General features: G+C 44.1%; 1 protein-coding gene across 1 annotated transcript; it reads left to right on the top strand.

Moving 5' to 3' along the window:
- The first annotated feature begins 3,606 nt into the window (after positions 1–3,606).
- Positions 3,607–11,634, top strand: socs5b (suppressor of cytokine signaling 5b). Its single transcript, XM_079169253.1, has 2 exons — positions 3,607–3,844; positions 9,415–11,634. The coding sequence occupies exon 2, from the start codon at positions 9,434–9,436 to the stop codon at positions 11,123–11,125; it is 1,692 nt and encodes a 563-aa protein (XP_079025379.1). The 5' UTR covers positions 3,607–3,844; positions 9,415–9,433; the 3' UTR covers positions 11,126–11,634.
- Positions 11,635–12,223: the final 589 nt, after the last annotated feature.

Here is a 12,223-nt window from a genome sequence, read left to right on the forward strand (position 1 = left end):
TCTGTCGGGTTCTGGAGTTCTGCTGGGTTTATTGTGTTCTGTATTTTTCACCGATTCTTAGATATAATGGGGAGCACCCTGTGACGCTGTCCTTGTAAATCACACACATAGTAAAATATTAACAAAAAAAACATGCAAGAAACCATGATTTAAGGCCTTTTGCTCTCTTTTTAAAAGGAAACTATTTGAAATGAATTAATGCAGGTGTGGTTTTGAAGTGACGTTCACAGAATCGGTGTAAAGTGTCTCTTTGGCGTACAACACATGTGGCATGGTGGCCCGCAGTGGCTTCTGCGTTCATGCCCGCATGTTTGTCATTTTACTTTCTATAGTTGCCAGTATGACATTTTGCTTTGCTGGAGACAAATGTAGATGAACGTTATACTTAATCTGAGCAGAGCAAAAAGTGAATTTGTCAGCTCAACGCGTATGTTTGTCGGACGGTGTTAGCGCTCATCATGACGCACAGTGACACACATTACACCGGAAGATGTGAAGTGAAACACTTAGCAGTGGCTTTAGAGTAGAGCAGACACACGCTGACACACTATACATGCAGCCTGGTGTGTGTGTATGTTTACCTGGTTTAACGTCACTTTAACCGCTTCACTGAGCGTGTGTCTTGGGCTTTTTCCCAGTCGTCACCCATCGGGGAATAAAAAAAAAAAAAACAGCGCATCAAATTAAGATTATGCATCCTATTCAGCACAAGATTGAACCTCACCCTGCTGACTGTCTTGTGCCTCTAAGGGAAGCTTGTATCTACCCGTCACGTCACGTCTGGGTTCACTTGCAGTTCAACCGGCACAGCCGACCTCTAAAGACAAAGTTGACTGTTAAAAAAAAAGTAGACCAACTTCTCTAAATTGCCAGGGTGTGACCGAGGAGCTATTCATGTATTCTTTACTTCGCGAAAGATATTTTCAGAATTAGCCTTAAATTGATGACAAAAAAAATATTGTATTGACCGCAGGCATGAATTTAAAATGATACCTGTTTAGCAAATATCTCTCTAAAAGTATAATAATGATTGGAATAATTATAAAAATAATAATAATATACTGTTATAGTACTTTTAATAATAACTTAAGGGTACTCAGAGAGCACAGACCTCCACAAAGGTCGTATCCATAAGAGAAAAATAGTAGCTGGTAGTTTTGTTTCTGTAATCCCGCTGACAAACAGACAAACAAACAAACCAGACCGGAAAACATAACCTCCTTGGCGGAGGAAATTACGGAAATGAAACAGCAGATTTGGGGGGTTTGAGACACGAACACTGATCATCAGCACATGTGATTTTTGGATGTTGATGCAATGTTGTTTCCAGCCTGCTGCCACAAGATGGCAACCTTGTCTTTGTCACGACACAAATAACTCCTAGATACTGTACATCTAGATTCATACAATACAATGCACAAAGGCCCCTAAATGTGCTTGAATTTATATTTTTTAGGCACAAATGTGATTCTAATTCCAAAACAATGCAATACAATGAGAAAATGCAGGCGAAGTGAATAGGAACAAGAGTCACAATAACTCAGAATAAGGTCAGATCGAAAACGCAAAGGTTAATAAGAATTAAAATCAATAAAGTCAATTACTCTGCTTTTTTTTACACCTGTAGTTTCAGTGGGCTGCACAGAGAGAATCTGGTCAAATCATACCATCATCCAAATGTAGTCCGACATAATTTGCTCACATCTTGATGTTTCATCATTTCTTACCACCAAAACGTTCAATGCACTGTATAAGCACACCTTTGAGGTACGAGTACTGAAGATAAATAATGAATTTGACTATGAAATATGATCTGCACACCGTGGAAAGAATCCTACGTATCCATCCAAGCGTCTGCATCCATCCATCTATTCCACATCACGACTGATAAGTATCCAAATCTATTTGTGTCCTCTGTGACTGCCCATGCTCCAAATATTATCTGTCAGCACTTATATGATCTGTCGCCATTTCTTGGATGTCAGACTCGTGGCTTGATGCAATAAATTAAAGTTTACTATACACATATTCTTCTCTGGGGTTGACAAAATGATCCCGATATACACGCCACCACTTGCAAGTATTCCAAGAAGTTTGATTGTATAAAACAATCCTTATTATAAATAGCCAGGCGTGAAGGCCGGAACACTTAAGTCTCTTCGGTGAAAGACATGTTTCTCATTTATAGCAGAGCTGATGTGATGCTGTGGCTTTGTCATCCAAGTGAATCTCATCATCCTGGACAGACTGGTTTTGCAGACGACGCAGCGGCGACCTGGCAGGAGAGGTCTGTGTTGACTAAAATAGTGTGAATCACTCCTGGACCCCGAACAATCGGTGCTAATGCAATTCTCTTGCATTTCCTCTCATGGGCACAAATTGGATCAGCAGCTCGGAGATGTAAAAGCTAATGTGTTCGGACTGCTGGTGATTTCCACCATGAACTCACCGTGAGCTCCAGCTCACTACTTGCATTACTCACACCACTTCCACTTCCCATTACGCCTCGTGTCATGTGCTCGCGAATGATCCGGCTCCAGGAGATGACCTCATGTGTGGGTGCGAGTGACTATGAACGTCGCTTTGGGTTGTTTTAAATTTTCCTGAGATTTACTTTGGTACAAGCTACGACACATACTCACTGGTCTGGGCTCCATAGTGCCACTTCTAATTCTGCAGCACCAGAGGCCGACGAGGGTGTCTGCATTAAGTGTTTCATATAGGGGGGAACGCTGGTTTTTACCATCCTACCATTTCCAAAATTAAATGCATTTATTAGTAGCCCAGTTGTTTACTTTTTCTTCATAGATAAACGGCTTTTTTTCTGTGCACTGGAATTATATTGACACTGAGAGGACAGTTCCCAGACATGATCGTGGTCAGATGAATTGGCTCAAGGGCCACTGGTGAGTATAATTTGCGCAATGTGTGCAGTTTTTTTATGCTGGAATATTACTTGGCCTTCAGGTTGGCTGTGTGGAAATTTGATTACATATAAATTGTTTTTGGAATATGAAACATTGAAGCACAAACCTGAAATAATTAAGCTTTAAAACTAGATTTTGACACGTGGAGCTTCTTCAAGAAGGGGCCTAGTCTTGGCCAATTGGTAAAACAAACCTTGGGTATGACAATAATAGGAGGTTGGATTTACTGAGAATAGTGTGATTATTGTAGTACTCTTTACTTTGGAATCTCTACAAAATAAAATGATTTTGGATTTTCTTCGTTCTGGAGTTCTCTCACTCCCAACTTACTTACCTGGATGACATCAGACAGTGAGTCGGTCGTCCGGCCTGGCCGTAACACCACCAGCATCGGTTCGCCTCTCCACGTTTCCAAGTAGCTGCCAGCGGAGAGCTCCATCCTCCTCTCTCGTTCATTGGTGACACGAGACGCCCATCATGCGGAGCCAGCTCCGGGGCATTCCCTATCCGTGTGCTCCGTCGGAAATGGCCGTCTTTTCCCTCTCCTCCATTGGACCAAGCCGCTGTCAGTCGGCTTTCCTCACGCTCGACGCCGTCCGCCTCTCCGGCTCTCTGTCTGTTGAGAGCGCCGTCATATTGGCTGCTAGAAGCAGCAGCGACCACGGCAGAAAAGAAGACCCCCACCATGATGAAGAACAGGGTTTTCGCGGCGGTCAAAGAATAATTTAGCTTTTTTAATATTTTTGATCAGTATTTAACTAACTAATATTCGGGATGATACCATCAAGTGTCCGCGTACCTTTAGTGCTTTCATCCAACACCGTGGTCCGCAAGGGGGATGTATGCCTGACTTCTCTTAATAGCCATTTTTTGCAGACAAAGAGAGCTGTTGAATAGGGCTTTCAAAAGGCACACGGGTAAGATATGAATTCGAGAAACAAACTACTACTTGTCAGTCATGTAACATGTGTCTGCTAAACATCATTAAGCAGCCCATTACCACTTTATTTAGTTGTGTATATTTTTGTGTCGCTTTTTCCCAAGCTAACAACGCTAGCTGGCTGCTTAGCCAATGCTAACTAAACCGCTTGAAACTCCCATTCTAGGAGATGCTAACAGTTAGCCATTTTTGACAGCTCGTAAGCCTGAACCGCAAGTTAGCGAAGCCGTCTGTGTTTCGCGTTAAGATAGCTTTATATCTGTTACCATCCAATAGAGGGCAGTTTGAAATATGTTTATGACAAATATACTTCTGACTGAAAGCACCATGCCAACTTGGCAAATTTGAGCCTAGCTAACGTTGTCTTCGCGGCTGTAGCTACATTTAGCGGTGTTGGCTATGGATGGTTAACGTGTTAGCAAGTCCGCTAACTTGGCTGGGATCAGGGAAAAGTGGGGCCTCCAGAAACGTAAAGGCCTTCAAACCATTTCTATATACCAGCTATAATAACGGAAGAGCTGGTTATTTGTGTGTTTTGTGTTGGCATTAAGTTGGTAGTATCTATAATATGTCAAGGTAGTGACGTTAAACGTTAGTATAAAGAAACTTTACCATCCACGTCAATCTGTATGAAAAAATCATATTCAAACGAATGCAGTGTTGGTAACGTTATTGTAGGGATGACTTCGTGTAGTTAACATCACTTCTAAAGAGTTTGTCTTACAATGCAAGTGAAGGTATGTTCTCCCAGTTCTTGTTACTGAACTAATGAGAGTTACTTAGTTTTCTGTCTGACTTGAATGTTCGTTTATTTACTACTGAGCCCAAACTACGAACAAAAGGACAGAACAATGATCATACAAACACTTGTATTGTTAATGCCAAATTGTTTTGCAGGAATATATTTTACTGTGCATGTTCTGCCTCTATTTGAAAAGTTAGTTTTTTGGCAAAAAAAAAAAATCATTTTGCACAGGAAATTTGTCGTATTATATCTAATGAAAGTTTCAATATTTGCTGAGATATTAATGATGGGAAGAATCAGTGTGATTTATAGGTCATTTACAGACTCCGTGTAGCTTTCCGGCATCCCACATATCTTTCAGAATGCAAAACGCTGCAAATATCTCATTAACTGTGGTCTGGTCTGAGCAGAGAAGGCGTCCTCCCTTAATCTTGTCTTCTCTACAGCCCTCTCTTAGATCAGTGGGATCCCAAGAGAATGGGTGTGTTGGGCTGCCGGAGAGCAGAAGTAGCCTAGTTCTGTTTCAGGGCGGCTGCACATGGTTTGTGGACTGGATCGCACTGTTTGTGTGGCCATTGTTAACAACGGCAACAGTAGTAGGGGGGTTATATAGGGCGACAATAGTTTAAAATCAATCGTAGCTGAGTTCATTCTCGGTGGATATATGCAATATGATGTGCCCTAGCGGTGTTTGGCCGGCTGTAGACATACATTTGAACTTCTAGTTTATAATGTTGCAGAAATGATTAGAGCAAGAATTAAACTTCATTATAACGTGCACCAAAAAAGTAAATATAACCATTTAGTGAGAAATATGATTACTGCTATGCGTCTGTTTTGGATAACTCCAAGAGTTTTCTCTGACGGCCAATAAGAATGTAACCAAGCTAACCAGGACGCGGGGCAGAGTAGCTCACCAACACGCTGCAGAGGTTTTCCTCACATTTGTAGTAATGCACATGTATGTTCATGGTACACCTCCTAGCACTCTGTCTCTTTGCTTATCTTTTCAATCCTTGCCGTTTATTATCAGTCGTCAGTGAAGCCATCTAGATGTGCACAAGTGGACCTCGTTTATTATTGCTGATACATAATTGTTAAAGTCATAAGTGACATTGTGTTGAGCCTACCTGGGCACATTTAACTCAGGTTTCGAGACCCTGGAGCCTTTTAGCTGTGTGTCTTGGCCACTGGAACTTCCTTGTTTGTATGTTAAGGTGAAACGCTAGCTGAGGGATAAAACGCTCATGTAGCTGATATAATGTTAGCTTCACGATTCCAGTTCGTCTTTGAGGGAAGACCGTTGAACATGCAGTGTTGGTTCCTAGGTCAGTGTTTTCATGTTGGCAGTACGCTTACAGAATCAAGGCAAAAGACTTTGTACACCAACGATAACTTTGACCAATGAGAGACAGTTGTCTGCATGATTTGCTTTCTAAAATCAGATTGGCTAGACAAATAGTTTAATTACATCCTGAGCCATGTTGCTCCTTTTGATGAAACCTGTGATTGTCTTAAGTTTTATGAAGACAAGTCAAAACTATTAACATGAACAGACTGTGTAGTGGCTAGAAAGAACTTTTGGACTGAAACTTTAAATTCATTTACAACTATTAAAGTCCTAAGGCAAAATAATAGTATAATTTAAAATTCTCACATTTGCATATATTTCCATTATCAAAACAAGCGGAACAAGAAATAATTTAACAACCGTGATGACCACGTACCTATCCTAAATAACATAAGAGCTGAGGCTACCAGTGAGGACATGGTGTCATAGAAATAATGCACAAAAACAGATATTGGAGGAGTTCAAACCTGTGTTTTCTAAGAACGAATATTTGAACGTCAGGTTTGGACAATGTTGACGGCCCTCGCACTGAGATTTCAGATTGCAACCAACTAGAACTTTGCTCATTAGCTGTGTGTAGGAGAACTACGCTGGCCGATGTGTAAATTACTTTATTTAGAGCCAGTGTTTGGTTTGTCCATTCTGGGCTACTGTACAAACGTGGCGGCACTGTATGTTGATAGAAACAGCTCATTCTAAGGTAACGATAACAAAAAAAAAGATAATTTTCAGGTGAATATATATATATATATATATATATATATATATATATATATTCATATACACTAATGAAAACACAATTATTATGTTCCATTTCTGTTAATAGCTCCCCCTGAATGCTACACTGTTCCTTTTGAAGTCACATCTTGAATAACATTTGCTTATTGATTTGCACGGCATCATTTGCGCATCCATAGGACCGCTGAGGTCCCGTGCACTGTGGATTCTTGCCGTTACGTGAGGAATAATGGGAGCCTGTGCTGTGGGCACACAGTTGTTTTCCATACAACAGGAAAGGCACAATAAAAGGTGTCGCTTACCACGCTGACGTGGTGCAGGTTTGACTTCAGCCAAACTTGTGTCGGCTCCTCTTACCTTTTATCTAGCCCGTTCATGGAGACTGCTGCTTTTACTCTGCTCAGTATAATATTCATAATAAGTATATTATTAAGTTATAACAAAACCTGTCGTCAGGACTTTGGGGAGCTTGAAGGCTATTGTTTCATCAAATTCATCAATGACCAATTAGCAATGATAATAAAAACCAGATATGCCATGTGTAAAAGGATTTTTTTAAAGCAGGAGAAGCAAGTTTTGTCATGTTGCTTTGTGTTTTGATATTTAAATCAGAAATGTAATTCTTTAATTGTGCGTAGCAAGAAAATAGGCTGTCATTTTAATTGAGGCTTCAATATTAAAAACACACATTTTGTATTTAATATATTTTTAATTATTGATTGCAAATATGACCTGTGCTTGATTAATAGGTCTTTGCAAGTTTTAACTAAAGCTCTGTGACGTTGCAGACCCGTCACTATGACACTACACGTGATAGGAGATTCAAAATGTATCCGACATTTTTAAATGAGATGAAAATCAAATATATATGCATCAGAAATGATAATTTTGAGATTAAATCTAGTAGCAAATTAACTCCTGGCCACAGCTTGCAGCACTTAACACCAAACTGAAGAGTAGTGTGTGTGGCAGAGATGACGTTGGCTTCATTGTTTATAGCAGAGATGACATTTTTAAACACAGTTCTGAAACACTGGGACACAGAGGAGGTTCTAGCAGAGGGACGTCCGGCGGTCTAAGCTAGCGATGCTTATTTATTAGCACTTGCTAACGTGAAGCCAACAATCCAAAGAACACTCACTCAGGCTTATTGTGCAGATATGCATGGAGCACAGAACAGGAGAGAAACCACAGCAAATGAGTCATTTGGTGATGCAGCTTAACCGTGTGAATTAGATCATGTTTTCATAGCATTATGTTTATTACGTGCTGTTTTTTGTAGTTGAATGTCAACATCCAATGACTGTCAAGTGGAGAGACGTCATCTTTTGTGTATACAGAGCAGGTCAAGAAAGGGGATGACAGACGTCATGAGTTTAATGACAGCTTCAGCAGATCAACTTAATCAGTCATGTGCTTAAAGACCTCTTGTTTCCTGTGCATCACAGAACCCGTGTCCTCTCTAAGCTGACTGTGCACATCCATAATGTCTTAATGAACGTTGCACGGCAAACTTCCCTCTGTAGGCAGGGCGACAGGATGCCCGGTAGTTGGATTGCGTGCGTGCGTGCGTGCGTGCGTGCGTGCGTGCGTGCGTGCGTGCGTGCGTGCGTGTGTGTGTGTGTTTAAATATTGAGCAAAAGCTCCCATAATTGGAGTGCATGTTCTTATAACGTCCTGTATCTTATTGATACGTTCATCATCGCATCAATTTCAATTTTCTTGGCTGATTGCAATGTTTTCAAAGAATTATAATTGACAGCTTACACAAACATTTTTGTAACTTTTTTTCATGGAAACTTCAAAGTGTAATTATGTAGTTTCTCAATTAAACAATGACTATTAATTTTGTCCAAAATTGCACATACAGGCCAAATAAAATCCAACTGAAAATGTAATTGCAGTTCATCCCACTTTCTCCTCCATGTTTTACAGGCGCTACATATCTATCTAATGTAATTTAGGCTGCATCAAAGCTTCCACGCTGTGTGATGCACCGGTCAGGGTTTTTAAATACGAGCTGTTAGCCAATCCGCAAAACTGTGTGTTAATCAACCATTTGAACCTGCAAAAAAATCAACTGGGCTATAACGGATGATTGGCCGGTGACTACCTAGCTGTTTGCTGCAGGGATTTTGGATTGGCAACACCAACTAGAAACGCTGTCTGAACTTGGAAATTAAACGTTGCGTTTTAGAATCATTCAGTGTTTCGTGATTGGCAGACCACCTACCTGTGGCGACTTGGTTCTCTCTAAAATGTGCACCTTTTGAGCGCAGTTCGACGTTACTACTCCCAAATCCTTGTCAAATTTGAATACAGCAATAAATCAACGGCATACGGGAGTGTGTGTGCATGTACATCTGCCCTATCTGCTGCTGTTACAGGGAAAGTTCTTGGTCAGGTCTAGACTGGCTCTGTAATACAGTACATACCAGCAGATCAGCTGTGAGCAGATCCTGGGTTCATTTATAGCTGTGGCCTTGTGTCCCTGCACGTCTGCCTGGCAACTCCGAACTCCGCTGTTCCAACTACTCAAGCTCAGCCACCTCTCAGCCCTGTTATACTCTCGCCATGTCAAATTACTAGATACACAGTAGTCTGGGGAATTTCAATGTGGGACACTCTTTATGCAGCTTGTGCCTCTGTGTTAAATGTAGGCGCCAATTGCTGTCGCGCGACTTTTCTCATTTTTGTCTCCTGTCATCTTCAGGTCCCGGGGACTCCTGTTGATGAAGAAAGTGGGCAACATGTGGAGCAACCTGAAGAGCAAATGCCAGACACTCTTTCAGAACAACAGTTCAGGACCCAGTGAGAGCAGGGCTGAGGCCGATGCTGTCCACTGCGTGGTGGAGCTCGGCCTAGGAGGCGGCTCAGGTGAGGCCCCGGCATCGGGAGCCTCCAGCCCATCGCGGAGCCTCCTGCCAGTGCAGATGGCAACGGTGGGACGCCGCCACCATAACTGTGTGTCGGACATCCCCCAGATAGTGGAGATTACAATCGACAAGGACACTGAGGATGTGCGGGGGGGATCGGGGGGCGTACCCATGGCCCGGAGAGACTCCTATTCCCGTCATGCCCCATGGGGGGGCAAGAAAAAACACTCGTTTTCCAACAAAACCCAGAGCTCTCTGGAGGCAGATAGGCGGTCTGGGCGCCTCCGGGGGAGCGGGAATCGTAGGGACAGGCGTTACGGGGTCGGCTCCATCCAGGAGATATGCGATTCTGTGTCCGGAGGACGCAGTCTGAACGCTCGGTCTCTGCGCCAGCGGCTCAGCGATACAGTAGGGCTGTGCTTACCGCTGCCCGCTCGCAGACGCTCTCGCTCGTCCAAGAACCCCGTCACCTCCAAACGGAAGATTCACCTGACGGAGCTCATGCTGGAGACCTGTCCCTTCCCGCCAGGCTCAGACCTCGCACACAAGTGGCACCTGATCAAGCAGCACACGGCACCGGTCAGCCCGCATTCCTCCACTGCCCTGCTGGACGCCTTTGACCCGGCCCACGCATCTCCCGAGGACGAGGAGGAACGCCTGCGCGAGCGCCGGCGACTTAGTATCGAGGAAGGTGTGGACCCACCACCTAACGCACAGATCCACACCCTGGAGGCCTCAGTGCCGGGCTCCTCTCTCTACAAACTGGGACCAAAGTTGGCTCCTGGCATAGGAGAGGCCTCCGGGGACGGCCGGTCCTCAGGGGCCGGCAGCTCTGTGGCCGCTGGATCATCAGGGGCCTGCGGGCCGGTGTTGGCGGCTGCAGCGTCAGCCCAGGACTGTGACTCTGAGGAGGATTCGACCACCCTCTGTCTGCAGGCCCGGAGGCCCAAGCAGAGGCACGCCTCTGGGGAAGGTCACCTGAGCAGGCAGCAGCCGGGCCCCTGGAAGGTTCACACTCAGATAGACTACATCCACTGCCTGGTGCCGGACCTACAACAGATCACAGCTCTGCCCTGCTACTGGGGTGTGATGGACCGCTACGAGGCCGAGGCGCTGCTGGACGGACGGCCCGAGGGCACCTTCCTGCTGCGCGACTCGGCCCAGGAGGACTACCTCTTCTCCGTTAGCTTCCGCCGTTACAACCGCTCGCTGCACGCCCGCATCGAGCAGTGGAACCACAACTTCAGCTTCGACGCCCACGACCCTTGTGTTTTCCACTCTTCCACCGTCACAGGACTGCTGGAGCACTACAAGGACCCCAGCGCCTGCATGTTTTTTGAACCGTTGCTCACGGCGCCTCTCCATCGGACCTTTCCCTTTGGCCTGCAGCACCTGGCACGAGCCGCCATCTGCCGCTGGACCACTTACGATGGTATAGGCTCTCTGCCGCTGCCCCCTGCCCTGCAGGACTTCCTCAAGGAGTATCACTATAAACAGAAAGTACGAGTTCGCTGGCTGGAGAGGGAACCGCCACTCAAGGTCAAATAGGGTGGGCTTCTTCATTGCCTGTACACACACTGCAGGAGGATTACAGAACTTAAAAAAAAAAAAAATTCCTCATTAGCCAATTAGATGCTATACTGACATGGCCCTCTTTCTGGCGAGGGATGGGATTTAAATGTAACAAGCTATACAAGATTCAGTCTAATCTTTGTTTTAGTTAATACTTACATCACAGACAATACATATGATTATATTCAGTATAACGCTGTCTGGCAAGCACATGTTTTTGTGTTGAACAGGTTGTTTTGACAGGGAGGGAAGGCACAAATATCAGTGCTTTGTGTCTTTTTTCGCCTGCTTTGTGCTAAATGTCTGCCTGATCCCACAACATCACCCCTCCTGTAGACCTGCCTGCATGCCTCCCCGTATTCATCCCAAATTGCTATTTAGGCCCACATGGCTACATTGTACAGTTCACTTTGTGCTTTCTCTATTTTTTTTCTTATTTTTTTTTTTTTCTTCCTTAGCTAAAGCACCTAGTGGAGCACCTTCCTTCCCGTGTGTGTGTGTGTGTGTGTGTGTGTGTGTGTGTGTGTGTGTGTGTGTGTGTGTGTGTGTGTGTGTGTGTGTGTGTGTGTGTGTGTGTGTGTGTGTGTGTGTGTGTGTGTGTGTGTGTGTGTGTGTGTGTGTGTGTGTGTGTGTGTGTGTGTGTGTGTGTGTGTTGAGAGGGCATCTGGAGATGCTATTATTTTATTGCAGTCAGAGCTTGTCCCATGGATGGAGCTACATAAGGCACATTCTTTGCCATCTCTTTGCACACACGAGCATCAGCTAAGCCAGGGACAGATTCTGAGAGGGTCCACAGAGTTCAGGACAGCATCAGGGAAATGAAATGCTTTCTAAGGACTATAGATTAGTCCTTTTTTAAAGAAAGAAAACGTAGTTCCTCCTTAAGCAGTAATGGTGAATGATGAATCCGTCTACTGTGTCCTATTTAGTGAGCAAGCGGAACGTGTCAACTTTTATTTCCACTGTGCGTCATTGCTTTCAAAACAGAATATTTTCTTACAATCTGTCCCCAACGATTCTTGCCGTAGTTGCGTTTGTCGCAGCTGTCAGACAGTTCTTCATTGTGCATACATT

Source organism: Pholis gunnellus (genome assembly GCF_910591455.1).
Source record: "Pholis gunnellus genome assembly, chromosome: 11".
NCBI classification, from domain to species: domain Eukaryota; kingdom Metazoa; phylum Chordata; class Actinopteri; order Perciformes; family Pholidae; genus Pholis; species Pholis gunnellus.